A 13988-nucleotide genomic window follows, 5' to 3' on the forward strand; every position below is an offset into this window, starting at 1 on the left:
GGGATCAGTATGATTAACTGCAAAACGAGCGACTTCAACCAAAGCGATTTTCACCGCCAACATCCTACATCCTGCGTGCCACACGCCTCGGGACAGCACAAACCCTGCCCTGCGGCCAAAGAATTGCATCAGGCCTGCTCCCAGCAGAGCAGCAGCCCGTGCTTCGCTTCTACGAGAGCAGCGAATCGTCTCTGAGCGCCGCTTGACATTGCTGATGGTCTCTTGTTCCTCGGAGTTACGAAGCAAAGCAACACAGGTACAGCGCTAGGCTGAACTCATCACACCTCGCTCAGCTGCCCACCCTCACCCCTTTCTCTTACCTGCTTCGGCTGCACAGGTCGGGTCTGCGAGATGAGGACAAGAACAGCGTTGCTTGCACAGATGAACAGGAGACTTCTGCACAACACGTAGGTCGCAGTGATAACAGGGCGAATGTGTGTCTAAGTTTGTTTATTAATTCAGTCTGTTCTAAGTTGTACAATTATGAAAACAACAAAACGACTGCTGGAAGCCCAGGAATATTTACAATCTCGCCTTGTTGTAGTGAGGTCAGTCTATGTTGTTGCACAGATTGGTTATGTTTGGTACCACAAGATGTTGAAAATTCAGACGAATTTGAACAGATTAACAATTGTATATACAGAAAATAAAAGGAAATTCAAGTATCAAAATACAGACAGATTAAATAACATTTGTATTACAAATCAGTCCCACTGCCATACATCACAATTAGCAAAAATGTCTACATTGCAAACTGAACTTGACTGTTCTCTGCCCTGTTAGGGAATCTCAGGTTATTCTTCCACGGGTAAGAAAAGTGAACTAGATCTACTTGGTAAGAGCAGCACATTTACTTCCTTTTGAAAAAAAAAATAAAAAATGCAGTAAGTAACGCCAATAGGAGACCTACAAGGGAGACTTTTTGCAACAAGACAGTGTTGTAAACACTGTGCTTGCTCTAAAATAAAGATCTGATTGCATGGAAATGATGCAAGCAGAAGAAAGCCAGGGAAAATTCTGCTGCTAGAAACTTCTGAAGTGGGGCGGTAGGAGCATTAAAGCAACTGAACCCACATCAGCTGGGCACAGAACGAGTTGGTTGGAGGTACTATTTGGCATCTGGTCTGTGTCTCACAGCAGCCTTGTGAAGGCATGAACTTTTCACTAGAGGTACATCCTGGCAGGTGCCCTATCTCCTCCCTAGGAGGGAGACAGGCATGTACCCCACAAGAGTTGCATAATTTTTATCTTCTAAAAGGAAAAATCCCAAAGAAAGTTCAAAACCAGCTAAGATTAGGTGGTTTTGTTTGTTTGTTTTTGTAAATACAAAACTAAAAAGGAAAAAGCAACTTCGATTTGGAAAAAAAATCATCCCCTCCTTTATTAAAAAAAAAAAAATCTTAGTAAAAAAAATCTTAGCAAACATCTTGGTTTGTTTGCCTTGAGTTCTCAGCCTGGACTCATGCCGTGTACAAATCAAAGCCTGTAAACTACAATCTGTTCTCGAAAAGGGGAACAAAACCTGGGGCGACACCGCCTTTTCCCAGGCAGGCAGTACAGCAGATGCATTTTAATTCAGTCATATTCAGCACCAGAAATTTAGGGCACTTTCCTCCAGGTACCATGAAATCCTGTAGGGAGGAAGAGCCAAAATACTGCGTAATGGATGCGTTAAACAAATTCCTAGGAGTCAGTGACTGGCATGGTCCAGAATCAGTCTCCAGCATGCAAGTACCTCAAAACCCACTGAAATTAAAGGGGAAGATGCACTGCCAAAACAATTGCTTTGTCTATTAAATGAGAAAGAGCATCTGGCTAAAGAACTGTTGGATCACTAAAGACAACCATGGAATTATACACAGGACTGGAAAGGACCACCAGGGTCACCAATTCCAGCCCCCTGAAGATTGGAGTCTTCATCACCACGTCACCTCCAAGCCAACCTTCAAAAAGCTCGTGCATCAAAAAAAGAAAGGTGTCCCTCCTCCCAAGCAGAGGTTCAATTTGCAATCTCTCCAAAAAGACTTGTTGCCAACACACCAAATATTTACACTTACACCAGTATGAATTGCAACATACGCATAACAAGGAATGTTAGGTTTCCTAAATTCATCAACTTAAAAAAAAATCTCCACTTTCCCCTCCTAATCATTTACAGGTCTATGCCCTTGGGATTATGGTTCACTTCTCTCCTATCTTACTGGCTGGAGAGACTAAATGAAATCCTGACATACAGCAGCAACTGGAGTTAAACAGAAATTATTAGGGCATATCATTCTAGTAAAGCAGCAGGGTACCACATCCCCAACCATTACAATGCCTGTCGAGATTGTAACAAATGTGCCGCGCTACGTTTTTGCATCTGAAGGATTAAAAATCACAACTGTTTTAACAGCTCTCCCCCGAGAGGAACAGTACTGTGAAAACACATCAGTCACAGCCAAAACTACTGTTAAATACTCCGGTAATTCAAAGAAAAATCAGCACACAGCACACCTTCAAGATGGCAGTATTTGGGGATACAGAACTTCGAATGGGGCCAAGCCATCCTCGGGTTGATATGATTTATCCTCGGGTATGGACTGTTTCAGTGTAATGCCCAAAATTTAACTCCTTTTTTTTTGTTCATCTTCCAAAAACTGTTGCACTAATTAAATAACGAGCTAGTATCAAAAAAGTGCTAAATCACAATTGAATAAGCTTAAAAAAATCCAACCCTTCAGGGCATAACTGCATTTAAAAACAAGACAGGTGCACAAGAGGCTGGAGTCGCCTCCAGGTATTCAGTGCGTAAATGGGAAGAAATTGTGTCCTTGCCATAGAAATGTCAAGTATTGCAATGCAACAGTTCTCTGTAGGGGAAGCGAGCTTTGTACCATTGGTAATACTTGGCCACAACCACTCGGAGGTGAAAGATCCTTTGCAGACTCTTTTCCTTAACTTATCTCCATCCGCTATAAAAGCATGGAATGGCTTGGAAAGCAAGGGATGCAGACTTACCCTGCAAGGCTTCTCACACTGGAGGAAGTTATTTCCAAGAATTTGGCATTTCGCTACTGTTCACCCAGAATTGAAGCAATTTTCAGTACCATTAGAGATGCGCACACCACTCCCACTGCTAAGACTTTCTATTGTACTCCTTGCCGGACTGCGTGGATTCTCAGTAAATAAAGATAATTTTTTTTTCCCTCACCAAAAAAACCTGCAGTGCTACATTTAAACTGTGAACTGGATTTACTCTGTATCATTTCACACGTAAAAAAAAAAGAAACGGGTCGAAAGAAGTTTTTTTTTTTTTTCTCAGCCTAGGAAACGTGACATCGCTCTCGGCCTCGGAAGTCTCAACTTTTCCTTTGCTAGAAATGGAGAGCTGCTTTTCTCAGCTGGAGGCTGGGATCCCTTTCCCCCTCTGCTTTGGGAGCCCTCACTGAGCAGCCATGCACCCACTCCGAGGCAGACACCAGTGCCAGATGGAGATGATCTTCGTGTCAGCAGGCCACTGCTTCTTAGGTCTCTGCCCCGTTACTACATTTCCGTGGTAGGAGACAGCTGCCCGGAGATCAGCTTTTCAGAGGCAAACAGAAAGGAAGATAATGGAATGAATGATTTCCGAGTCATACACAAACGAGTGCTGGGAAAGGCGAGGCGTACAGCCAGGAGATGAGACACAGCCGTGAGGGTTAGGGACACAGAGGAAGCTTTGTACTGTGGGCAGGGCCGCCTGTGATTCCAGCTGGGTTTGGACGGTCACCCCTAGAAAGGCACATGCACTAGCGGCCCCGTTTCGGGAGGAACCTGCCGCTCCCAGTTCAACGCAGGGGGAGATGCAAGAGCTCAGACCCTCTGAAATCAGGAATAGGTGTGGGCGACTGTACGGTAAATGCTTACACGTAGAAACTACACTGCCATTGCTATCGGTTCTGTTCCTCTCTGAAGGATACTAAACCCTGAGGGCACTCGTACAGCTCGGAAAGCTGCTGAGAATCAAGCCCCAAACCAAGCTCTCGGGGTACCTCTGACTGCAATATTCTGCCATCCACAATGCTCCGACTCGTGGGACAGCGCTGCAGTGCTTTGGGCAACTCCAGCGCAACCTCTGCTTCAGACCTTTAGGCAGAGGAGCCACTGGGTCTATGTTAAGGGCTTCAGAACACAGGAAATACATCTACTTTCCTTTTCTTGCTTTAAGACAATCCCCTGAGTCCTCTCACTGGGATGCTTACTAGCCTGGCCCTAATTTTGAAGTCAGTTTGCCACTCAGTGCCATTAAGCCACAAAGGACTCCAATGATCAAACTAATTCCCAAGAAAACAGCTAAATAAAGATGTTGAAACATCAGATTTCACCACAAGTCTGGGGAAACAGAAGCAGCGAGGCAGAAGCTCTAAAGCCCCAGTAAAACTCAGGCGAGCTTGTTCTGTCCCCTAAAGAACAGCTGGAAATAATCCAGGGTTGCTGTTCTGACCATTCACTGATCATGAGGGGAGATTCGGGGTAAATTCCAAAAGCTCTTTTGGAACCAGAGCGCTGCTGGAGACATGCGTGCGCCCCCTGCCCACGTAACCCACGGTGCCCACGCAGCCACGGCACGCGGGTGAGCGGGCGGCTGCCGCCCACCTTCAGGTCTCTAACACAGACTCACTGTCACCGCCAGCTCCCCACACCTGGGCTGCGAGGGGATTTTTTCAGACTCTCGCATGAAGGTGCACGTCAGCGAGCTACAGCCCTGGCCACGCTGCCCCACCTGCTCAGCCTCCCCCCGGGAAAGGTGCGCGGCCGCTGCCCGCGAGGGGCTGAGCAGGGCCCACGCTGGGGCTTCGCTGCGAGACCGCGGGTCCCGGACGGCGTCCGTCGGGAGAGCGAAGCTGAGCGCAAGGGGTTTGCTGCCACTGTGTGGAAGTTGCGACGCCTTTCACTACTGGGCCCCACAACAGCTCTGTAAACGGAGCGAGCCTCGCACCCTGAGAGGTAGGTAAGTGCATTCCCAGCCTGAAAACGGGGACACCGAGGTAAAGAGAGGCTACGTTGCTTGGACATGCAGCATGTTAATGAGAAGCAGAAGTTAATGAGAAGCTGGAGTCCTGCTTCCCAGCACTGTCTCGCCATCAGATCACCCTCCACCTCCTCAGTTTCATCTCAGAGAGCTTTGCAAACGCAAGCGAAGGAACTGGGGGCAGGTCTGTGACAGCTTGCTCGGGTACTCACGGGGGACGTGAACTGTTCTGCAGTCCCAGCCCGTCCCAGCTCCGCTCTGACCTGTGCCAAGTGCCCTGCAGCCTCATGCAAATGATTCCCAGTCTGAGACTAAAAGCGGCTTCTACTGAGATGCACAGAAATGGGGACATGCTCCCAGAGGAAAACACACGCTTGAGGAACAGCCAGCACAGGCAGAGGTGCCCACTGACGTGGGGCCATTTCCAAATGAAATCCTTGCTCTCAAGGATGAAAGGCAACAGATGTTTCAAGATCCCTGTAGCCCTCATCGTGCAATGTTTTGTAGACTGAAAATAAGCTTTGGGTCAGCAGCAGACTGATTTCAATCACATCTCTCCCTTCGGCAAAAAAGGAAAATGCAGAAAACGTGCTGAACACAGCACAGCTCCGCCTGCTTTACCTGACCTCTACCTGCGCAGTGTCCAGCCCCTCTCAAACACCTTTCCTTCCCAACACGGGGCTAACAACACGTGCCTTGAAGTGCTTTACCTCTTCACAATCTTTACAAGTGAGAACTACGCCCATAGGTCACGAGAAGTCTGTCTGGTGAGTGTAAACACAAGGACTACGGGGGAAAATCCTACCAGGGACTGAAATGCATGCAGCTGAAAAGCTCTCGCGGGGCGCTCGCTGGAGGCCACCACGCCGGATCTCCGGGAAGGGTCAGAGCTCACAGTGGGAACGATCACGCCCGGCCCAAACCTGCGCTCCCATCAGAGCAGCTTCTCTGCTCCAGGCTTCAAGGAGAGAGATCGTGGGCAGGGACCCCGTGAGGAAATCTAGTGACCGTGTTATTTGCAGACAGCATCACAGTGGTTAGTGTCGGTTCGAATGACAGGTAAGAGGAGGGGTGAGTTCACCGGAACGGTATGCAGCCGTGGCTCAGTCGGGAAACAGAGGATCTAGGAGGAGGGAGTGCGTGCACCGCAGAGACGGGAGGTCTCCATCAGTCCAAGGATAAGAAGGTGAAATAGAAAAAAGGCCTGGGGAGCGTCACGTTGCCCCAAGGATTCACAGTGCCAGAGCGAGGGGAAAGATGTGAAAACGGCAGGCGGCTTCCTGGATCCACATCTCCGACTGCCCCAGCCTGCACCCCTCTGCACCTCCCACCTCACGGACATCTAACAGCGTGTTACCCTTGTTTCCGAGTAAGGAGAATTCACAGTGTTCAGTAGTGATCAGGTACAAAAGCCGTGTAAGTCTACAGTCTCTTAAGTGCTGCTGCCTTTGACGTAGTGCCTACGCGGGGCTCAGTGCGAGCAGCTGGAGGAAGAGGGAGTTTAGAACAGCAGACAGATCAGATCGCAAAGGCACGGTTAGACTAGGTGGACACAGGGTTTGTTTGCTTTAGAAGATAGTGGTCTCATACTTAGTGCTGAGGGTCCGCTTGGAGTCCTGTTTGGGGTCCACGACCCAGGAGACACTGGCATGAGACTGGGAGTCTTGGTCCACTTCAGGGGGCTCCAGCTGGAAATGAAGGAGAGAAAAAGCGCGTTAGGGCATCGCGCCTCCGGGAGCCCGAGGCTGGGACAGAACGAGCGGGCACTCAACGTGTGGAGAGGCTGCTGCTCTGCCCAACACCTATCCCCAAAATGTACGTGTGCAGGGAAGCAGCTCTCACTGCGGAGACATTTAAGTCCTTCACAGCTAAAACATTTCTAAGCACATCATTCTCAGCCCAGCACCCTGAGATGACCTCCTGAGCTAGGCCTGCAAGCCCCTATCACCGTTAGCGACAGCTTCACTTCGTTTCACAAACAAGCATGAAAAATTCAGCGCTGTAGAGACGGCACTATAAAAAAATAAGAGGCAGAGAGAGGGAGACAGCTCCAGGCAGGTGAACTCCCACGTGATTTACTCTCCTGACCAAGCAAGGCTCTTTCCTCTTGTCCTCCCGCATCAGGATCCTACAGGAAGGTTACCACCACCAAGAAGAGCAATGCGGTTAGCTGAGAGCTGCCACTCTGCATCAGCGGGGAGACTGCGCAGTTTGTCCCCGGGGTCCATCGGAGCCCACGGTGCGGGCCCTGGAACGAGTGGGGAGGGAAAACGGCGGCGAGGCAGGACACGGGAGCACGGCAGGAGGCACGGGAAGCGGGGAGGCCGGTGGCAGCTGGGGCAGCCCAGGGCGGTTGGTAATGGGAGATGGCAGGAAAAGGGTAAAGACCTTAGCTCCGGGACTAACAGACTGCAGCGGCAGGTAGGAGGGGCGGTGTGTTGTACAGGTGTGACAGTAACAACAGCGGGTGTCGGGAGGGAGCGGCACCTGAGCGGGGGGAAGCAAGCAGAACACAGACAAAAGGAGACATTAAAGGAAAGCAATGGCTGGTGCAGCAGTCCCTGCTCCTCAGCAGCTCCAACCTCGGTGCGTTTTGGCTCCGAGGGCGCTCCCACGCTGCAAACTGCAGGGTGCCCACTGAGCTCCTCGTGGCTCTGCAGGTTTGCGCACGGAAGCTGCACTGGATCCAAGCAGGACACTTAACCCCCATCCCACCCGGGGCATTTCCATCTCTGCTCACCCTCATCCCAGCAGGGGAAGCCCCGCCGCCGCGGCACAGCTGCCAGCAGAGCCACGGCCGCTGCAATACCCGCGGTGCCTAAAGCTACGAGCACCCCGTCTGCACCCAGGCTTCCCCACCACGACGAGGGGGACTTAGGCAAGTTGTGCCCAGGAGAAACCCCAGCTAGGACCACGCAGACGACACCCGGCCGCCTGCCAGCCCGCGCATACGTACTGCAGATTTCCTCACGCCGGCTCGTGGTTTAGGCACCGGTTTGGAAGATTTCGTTTCGATCGTCTCTCCTGCTGCAGCGCCCAGCGGCTTCGCTCTCTGGGCTTGGAGGGCCAGCTGGTAGGCGACCTCGAACGCCTGCCCCAACGTGAGGATGATTTCGTACGTCAGGTTCTTCGGAGAGAGCGCAGAAAACACACAGCTGTTAGGTGCATGCGAGCTCCCTCACCCTGAGCCCATGCACTCGGCAGCCGCGGGATGAGCTTGCTCTGGAGACGCAGACCCTCAGCAGGGCTCGTCGCTTTTCCGCCAGCAGGGCACATCCTGCCACGTCCCCAGCTCCCTCTCCGCAGCTCCTGCCCCACAGCACTGAGCAACCTCCCCCACACCTTCCCGGGACCACCTGCAAGCCTGCTGCGGCCCCTTGGGCACCGCAATGTAGCAGCGTTTTGCATCGGAAAGAGAAAAAGCCCAAACGTTCTGCATAGCTGATTCTGCCCAAGAAGGAAAGCAAGTGATGCTTCCACACACTCAGTGAATTAAAAGGCTGTTAAATCAGCCTATTACACTGTGTGTAATTGAGAGCGCGTTAGGGCTTTGTTCACAGCATATTCCCCAAGAGGGAAAATCTCCTGCCCTGGTTTATTCAGCACTGGAGACCACAATAATGAAGGCAGACAAATATCCTCTTTGTCAACAGGGCTGGAAAGTAAAAGCATTTTGAGCTAGGACTCCTAAAGGAATGTTTTAGGGTAGAAATAGGTAAGAGCCCCGGAATGGGCCAGATCCTGGTCTCTGACTTGCCCATAAAGCTGAGTAATTACAGAATTACACAGATTGGACCCACCCAAAACAGAAGCCACCGCTGGAGTCTGATCACACAGACCGAACCCACACACAAACAGGCTTCGTTCAGCTAACGGTCTGACCGCTTGGACTGCAACAACCCTCCTGGCAGCACCTCAGGGCACTCAGAGGTGGCCTGAAGGGAGATGGACAAGCTACGAGCGCCGCGAACAGGGCAAGCACCCGTCCTACCTGCACGCTCACTGCTCCTGGGGAACACCTCCATACCCTGGAGGCCAAGGCAGGCAGGACAGCGAACACCCGGGCAGGAGGACAACCCGCGGGGCTGTGCACGCGCCCCGAGGCTCGCAGCGAGGCCGGACGCTCCACCCCGACTCACCACATCCACGGTGCTGAAGACGTGGCAGTAGTGGTGGCTGGTCTGCAGGTCCTTGGTGATGTAGGCGAACGTGCAGAGATCCTCGGGGTCCTGAGCAGCGCAGGAAATGTTCCGGATCTCGTGCTCAGCAATGACGTTCTGTAGGAGACAACCACAGCATCACCCATGTGGGGATGGCAAACACACCCAGCAAAGGGAGCGGTGACAAGCGTGTGCTGGGGACAGGGAGCACACCAGGCACCGGCAGGGAAGGGTTTCTCCCACCCAGACCAGTGCCAGCTCTTTCCCCTGGTAGGAATAAATGGCAACGGGGTCCCCAAGCAGCCTGCTGGCCAAGCCTTCGGCGTTCAGGTAACCGTCACCGCCCTGGTGCTCCCCCATGGCCCCGGCAGCTCTGCAGGACCAGCCGAGGCTTCTGGAGGCACCAGATGTGACCCGCAGCCCCTCAGGCAGGTGGCACTGCAGGTCTTGTCCCTCCAGGCACCAGCTTTGAGGCGTTTTAAGCTCACCTTGTTAGAGGCATCGATGAACTTCACCCCCTTGTACGTGATGGACAGTATTATGGTCGGAATCTTCTTCATATGTTCTGTGGATTTCTTCAGAAACAAGAACACTCAGGTGAACGGCTGTGAACAATGCCCCCTTCCTCAGCACCACCCCCTTCCTCAGCACCACCCCAACCCTGCTGGGGGTCAGCACAGACCCTCAAGGGGAGGCCTCTGGGGGGCTCGGACCAGGAGGCAGAAAACCTGCTTCTGGTGGAAGGAGACGGGAAGGGATGGGGATCTGAAGCGAGCCTGGTTTTCTCAGCAAAAACCCTGATTCTCCTACTGCACAGCCATTCAAACTAGAGGGAAAGGTGCTGGCGAGGGGCCCATTCACCAGCAATAGCGGCCACAGCCTGTTACATGGCCTGGGCCCCTGCTCTGCCCTGCCTGCGGGGTCTGGAGAGCTGCAGCTACACCAACATCCCCCCGTCCCTCTCTCCACATCATCCCCCTGGGGCTGCGAGCCGACCCCCCCGTCCCCACAGCCCCCTTACCCTCATCTTGGCACAGGCGTCCTGCGTGGACTCCGTCCCTCGGAGGTCTTTGATCAGCATGGAGCCCAGGTACTGTCAGGAAGGGGAGGAGATGTTAACGTGCTCTCAGACACCCCGGAGGCTTCAGGTGCAAACTTCCCAGCCCCGAAGCAAGGCCACGGCCCGGCGAGCGGCCACGGCCACGGCCATGGAGGAGCAGGTCGCCCAGGGAGGGGGGAGGACGTGTGCCACCTCCCCGTGCAGCACCCTGAGCCCACAGCCTCCTCGCCCCGTCCACCCACACAAGCCAAGAGCCACTTACGTTGGCCTCGTACCCGCAGGACTCGAAGATGAGCTTCTCCGGCTGGTGCTGCCAGTTCTGGACTGGGGCGTACGGGGCAGCCAGGCTGGGGGGGCGCAGGGTCAACTTTGACTCCCGACGCTCCTCCTGCTGGGGTAGAAAGGTGCACGTGAAACCACAGCACATCCTCCCCAGGGTGAAACGCAGATCTCGGGGGGGCTCCGTGGGTTGATGGTTCCCAAAATCTCACAGGGGCTGGGAGGGGGCAGCACGCTGTGGGTGAAGGTGCTCGTGGATGTGCACGTCGCCCATCTGAGTGGTGAGACTGAGGCACAGGTTGCTGTCCGTAGGCTCCCTGTCTCTCTGTTTCCTTATTTTCTCAGCTGAAACACTACACAAGCTACAGGCCTCCTTATTTTCTTCAAGGCTTCCTTGTTTTTTCCCAGCTTTGGGACTACGAGACGAGCTGCTGGGGGCAGCAGCAGCGATGGAAGCTCTGCCGGATCGGCTCCCTGACCCTCCGCGCGTCATCCTAACTCCTCGCTGGCTCCAGAGGAAGGGAACCTGCACCGAGCTGAGCAGGACACACGGAAGCCCGCACTGACCTGTGCTTTGTAGCGGTCAACTCTGGAGTACGGCGCAACCTCGCTGCCCCGCTCGTGTTGCCTCTTCCCAGTGTCTCCGGAGGGCAGCAGGAGATCTGCGGATCTGCCAGTGCAGGAGTCGTTCTGGCTCAGGGGCGACGACGTCTGGGACATCAAGTCCTGGCACTGAAAGGGGCAGACACCCAGAACCGTCCCCGTCAGCCTGCGCCGCAGCCCTGCCCGCGCCACGCTCCTCGCGCTGCCTCTGCCCCCGCTGCCCTCCAGCCCCGTGGCAGCACAGGCGGCCGCAGGCAGCCAGCACAGCACCAGCAGAGCAGGATTTGGCTGCTGGCGCTTCCCCTGGGGTGTGCTGGTCCTGCAGGCGCTGTTATCTGCACCGTGTTATCAGCACAGCCCAGCCAGGGCTCGTCCCACGGCTGCCGAGTCGATGCTCGAGCAGCAGCCGCTGCCCTGCAGCCACCCAGAGCGCGAGGAAGGGAAGGGCTCGAGCCCAAAGCTGTGCCCTGGTTTCCAGTTGGGATCACAGCGGTAATTTCTCCCTAGGAACCGGGACCAGGGTCTGCAGGCTGCCCCTTACACTGCCCAACACAACGGGTGCAGTGAGCAGAGTTACCGGGGTCAGCTCCTGCTCTGCGGGCTCAGCGCCTTCACTCAGGTCGTTTCTTTTCCCCTCCACACCCCTGCTCTGCTCCAGGATGGTTTCAGGCAGGTATGCAGCAGCCAAGCACGTCCCCACCTCCTGTCTGAGGAAGGCAGGAGGCACGCCGGGCTGCGGGCAGGGTGTTTGCAGAGAACGGGCTCTGCTAAGGCACCGAGCAAAGCCCTCGGATCAGCCGGCCCCGGAGAGCCTGGCTCTGCCTGCAGGCAGCACTCGCTGCCTGGATGTGCCAAGGGGCCCGGCAGGCAGTGCGGGGAGCTCGCAGCTGCAGCACGCATTAGTCCTATTCAAGGGGCTTGCTTAATTTGCCATTGACGTCCTTCCGCTCCCCAGCCGCAGCCAGGCGCTGGGAGGCACCAGCTGCAGCGCCAGGAAGCGCTGCGAACGGCCCCGTTCTCCTCCACAGCCTCCCCGCCCCGCACACCCACCGGCCGGTGCCGCACCAAAGGACTCCTCTCCCCACCACCGCCCTGCCTTCGGAAACTTGCTGCAGTTACGACTGCTTTGGTTGAAAAGCCCTGGGAATGCAGGGCAAAGGAGAGGAGCTCTGCAGCAGAGAAAGGAGCAGATGGTTGGGACGGGGAAACCCCAGTCGCTCCCCGTTCCTGCTCCAGGAAGCCGATCTGCAAACACCGGGAGGAAGCAGTGCGACCCGCTCACCCTGCGTGACTTGCTGCCCTCCTGCGAAGCTCACAGGTTAGCTGCAAGCTCGACGTTTTGTTAAATTCAGCTCCCAGACAGCGGTTCTCAGGGAGAACGGCAAACACGACCGCTCCCCTCTCAGGCACCCCAGTACAGACGGGCCTGACGTCCAAAGCTCCCACTGCTGCAGCAAAGATCAACATCCACGAATCACCCCGAGGGCTATTTGGCAGTGGGAGCAGCAGCTCTAGACAACCCCAGCAGCCCAAGGAGACGGATCTCAGCCTCCCCAAGGGCGCAATCAAAACGTCACGCCCCAGCTGCATCCCATCGCAGCAGCTGAGCAGGGGGCGTCTGTCCAAGGGACGGTGCCGGTCGCCGCTGTGCGGCCCAACCGAAGCAAGGTTTGCACGGCACAACGTGGCACCTGAAATCTGTTCCCTCTCTGTCCTAGTGCTCCAGGGTTCCGGCTGGTCTGAGATAAGGGGAATTTTCCTGCAACCAGGAGGTTTTCTGATGCGGGTGCTTGTAAGAAGACCCAGCAGAGATGAGGAGGAATCGGACACGAGGTCAGGGCTCCGGCCAAGCGAGAGCCGGTCTGGCTGTCACATTCCCAGAGGTCGCTCGGTCTGGTTCGGGGTGGGAGCATCGGGCTCTGCATCATCTACAGCATCAGCTATGGATCGGGCTCTGCATCATCTACGGCAGCAGCCAAGGTGCATCCACGGGAACGGCTCAACGCAAAACTCCCTCCTCCGCACCGCCAGCTGTGTGTGGTTGCCTCAGCACTTCAAGAACTTTCTTCCCAAACCACCAAGTGTCTGAGAGCCGGGAGTAACCCGAGCTTCCAGGTCAAATCGATTTGTTCTAATCAGAAAAAAGCCTTTTGTTTAAAAAAAAAAAAGCAATGCAATTTTCAAAGATCACTCTCTACACTTATTACTCTCGCTACCTACTTTCAAAGGAGTTTTAACTTAAATATTGACATTGTAGGGGTTTTATTTTCTTTTTTATTGATTTTGCTCGGCAGAATTTCCTGTGCACGAAGGAAGCAGAGGAAGGCTGAACAAGCCTCCCCGCTGAGCCTCGCTGCCCACCCAGGACCTAAGCCCTCCCTAAACGTGCTCCCTGAGCCCCTCAGAGGTGTCAGCCGCTAACCAGAAGGAGGTGGTTATTCCTGGCAGGCCCGGGATTAGTTCTTTGAAAGAAATGGGAGGAAAGTGAAGGCGAGCCAGGGCAGAGCAAAGCACCCGGCCACTACTGAGAGGTGTCCCCAGCCCGGCGAGGACACAACCAGCGACTCACTCTCAGTTGCGAGAACCGCGGCGGCTTGGCCGGTGGCTCCTCGTAGGGCCGGTCTGCCAGCGAGGCGATGATCCTCTTCCGATGGCCGAGCAGGTTCACCTTCAGCACCTGCAGGGAGAGGTGGGTCGCTGTCAGCGGGGCTGGAGAAACGCACAGCAGCTTTGGGGAGCACGGGAGCTGCAGCTCCCTGCGCGCCCCCCAGCTTTCCTGCCCCCTGCACGAAGCGAAGCGTCCCCCTCCGAGCGGTGCGCTCGCGTTGAACGCGGCTCCCTGCAAGGAACGGCCCTGGGGGGAAGGCAGGCAGGGCCCCCCCACGGCGGCAGG

The 13988-nt window shown here is 54.7% G+C and overlaps 1 protein-coding gene across 18 annotated transcripts in view; it reads right to left on the reverse strand.

The window, feature by feature from the left end:
* Nucleotides 1-435: 435 nt before the first annotated feature.
* Nucleotides 436-13988, reverse strand: part of ANKS1A (ankyrin repeat and sterile alpha motif domain containing 1A) — a 107018-nt gene continuing 93465 nt past the window's right edge. For 5 of the 18 annotated variants that reach the window (XM_040535791.1, XM_040535786.1, XM_040535790.1 and 2 more), the window contains 9 exons: nucleotides 13665-13772; nucleotides 11060-11224; nucleotides 10476-10604; nucleotides 10175-10246; nucleotides 9642-9728; nucleotides 9133-9270; nucleotides 7950-8120; nucleotides 7382-7480; nucleotides 436-6681 (listed from right to left, as the gene is read on the reverse strand). In XM_040535791.1, the coding sequence (XP_040391725.1) occupies nucleotides 6562-6681; nucleotides 7382-7480; nucleotides 7950-8120; nucleotides 9133-9270; nucleotides 9642-9728; nucleotides 10175-10246; nucleotides 10476-10604; nucleotides 11060-11224; nucleotides 13665-13772 (1089 nt within the window). In that variant the 3' untranslated portion in view covers nucleotides 436-6561. The remainder of the gene's footprint in view (nucleotides 6682-7381; nucleotides 7481-7949; nucleotides 8121-9132; nucleotides 9271-9641; nucleotides 9729-10174; nucleotides 10247-10475; nucleotides 10605-11059; nucleotides 11225-13664; nucleotides 13773-13988) is intronic. The other 13 variants (XM_040535801.1, XM_040535797.1, XM_040535799.1 and 10 more) reach the window with 9 other exon arrangements.

This window comes from Cygnus olor, chromosome 24, assembly GCF_009769625.2.
Source record: "Cygnus olor isolate bCygOlo1 chromosome 24, bCygOlo1.pri.v2, whole genome shotgun sequence".
NCBI classification, from domain to species: domain Eukaryota; kingdom Metazoa; phylum Chordata; class Aves; order Anseriformes; family Anatidae; genus Cygnus; species Cygnus olor.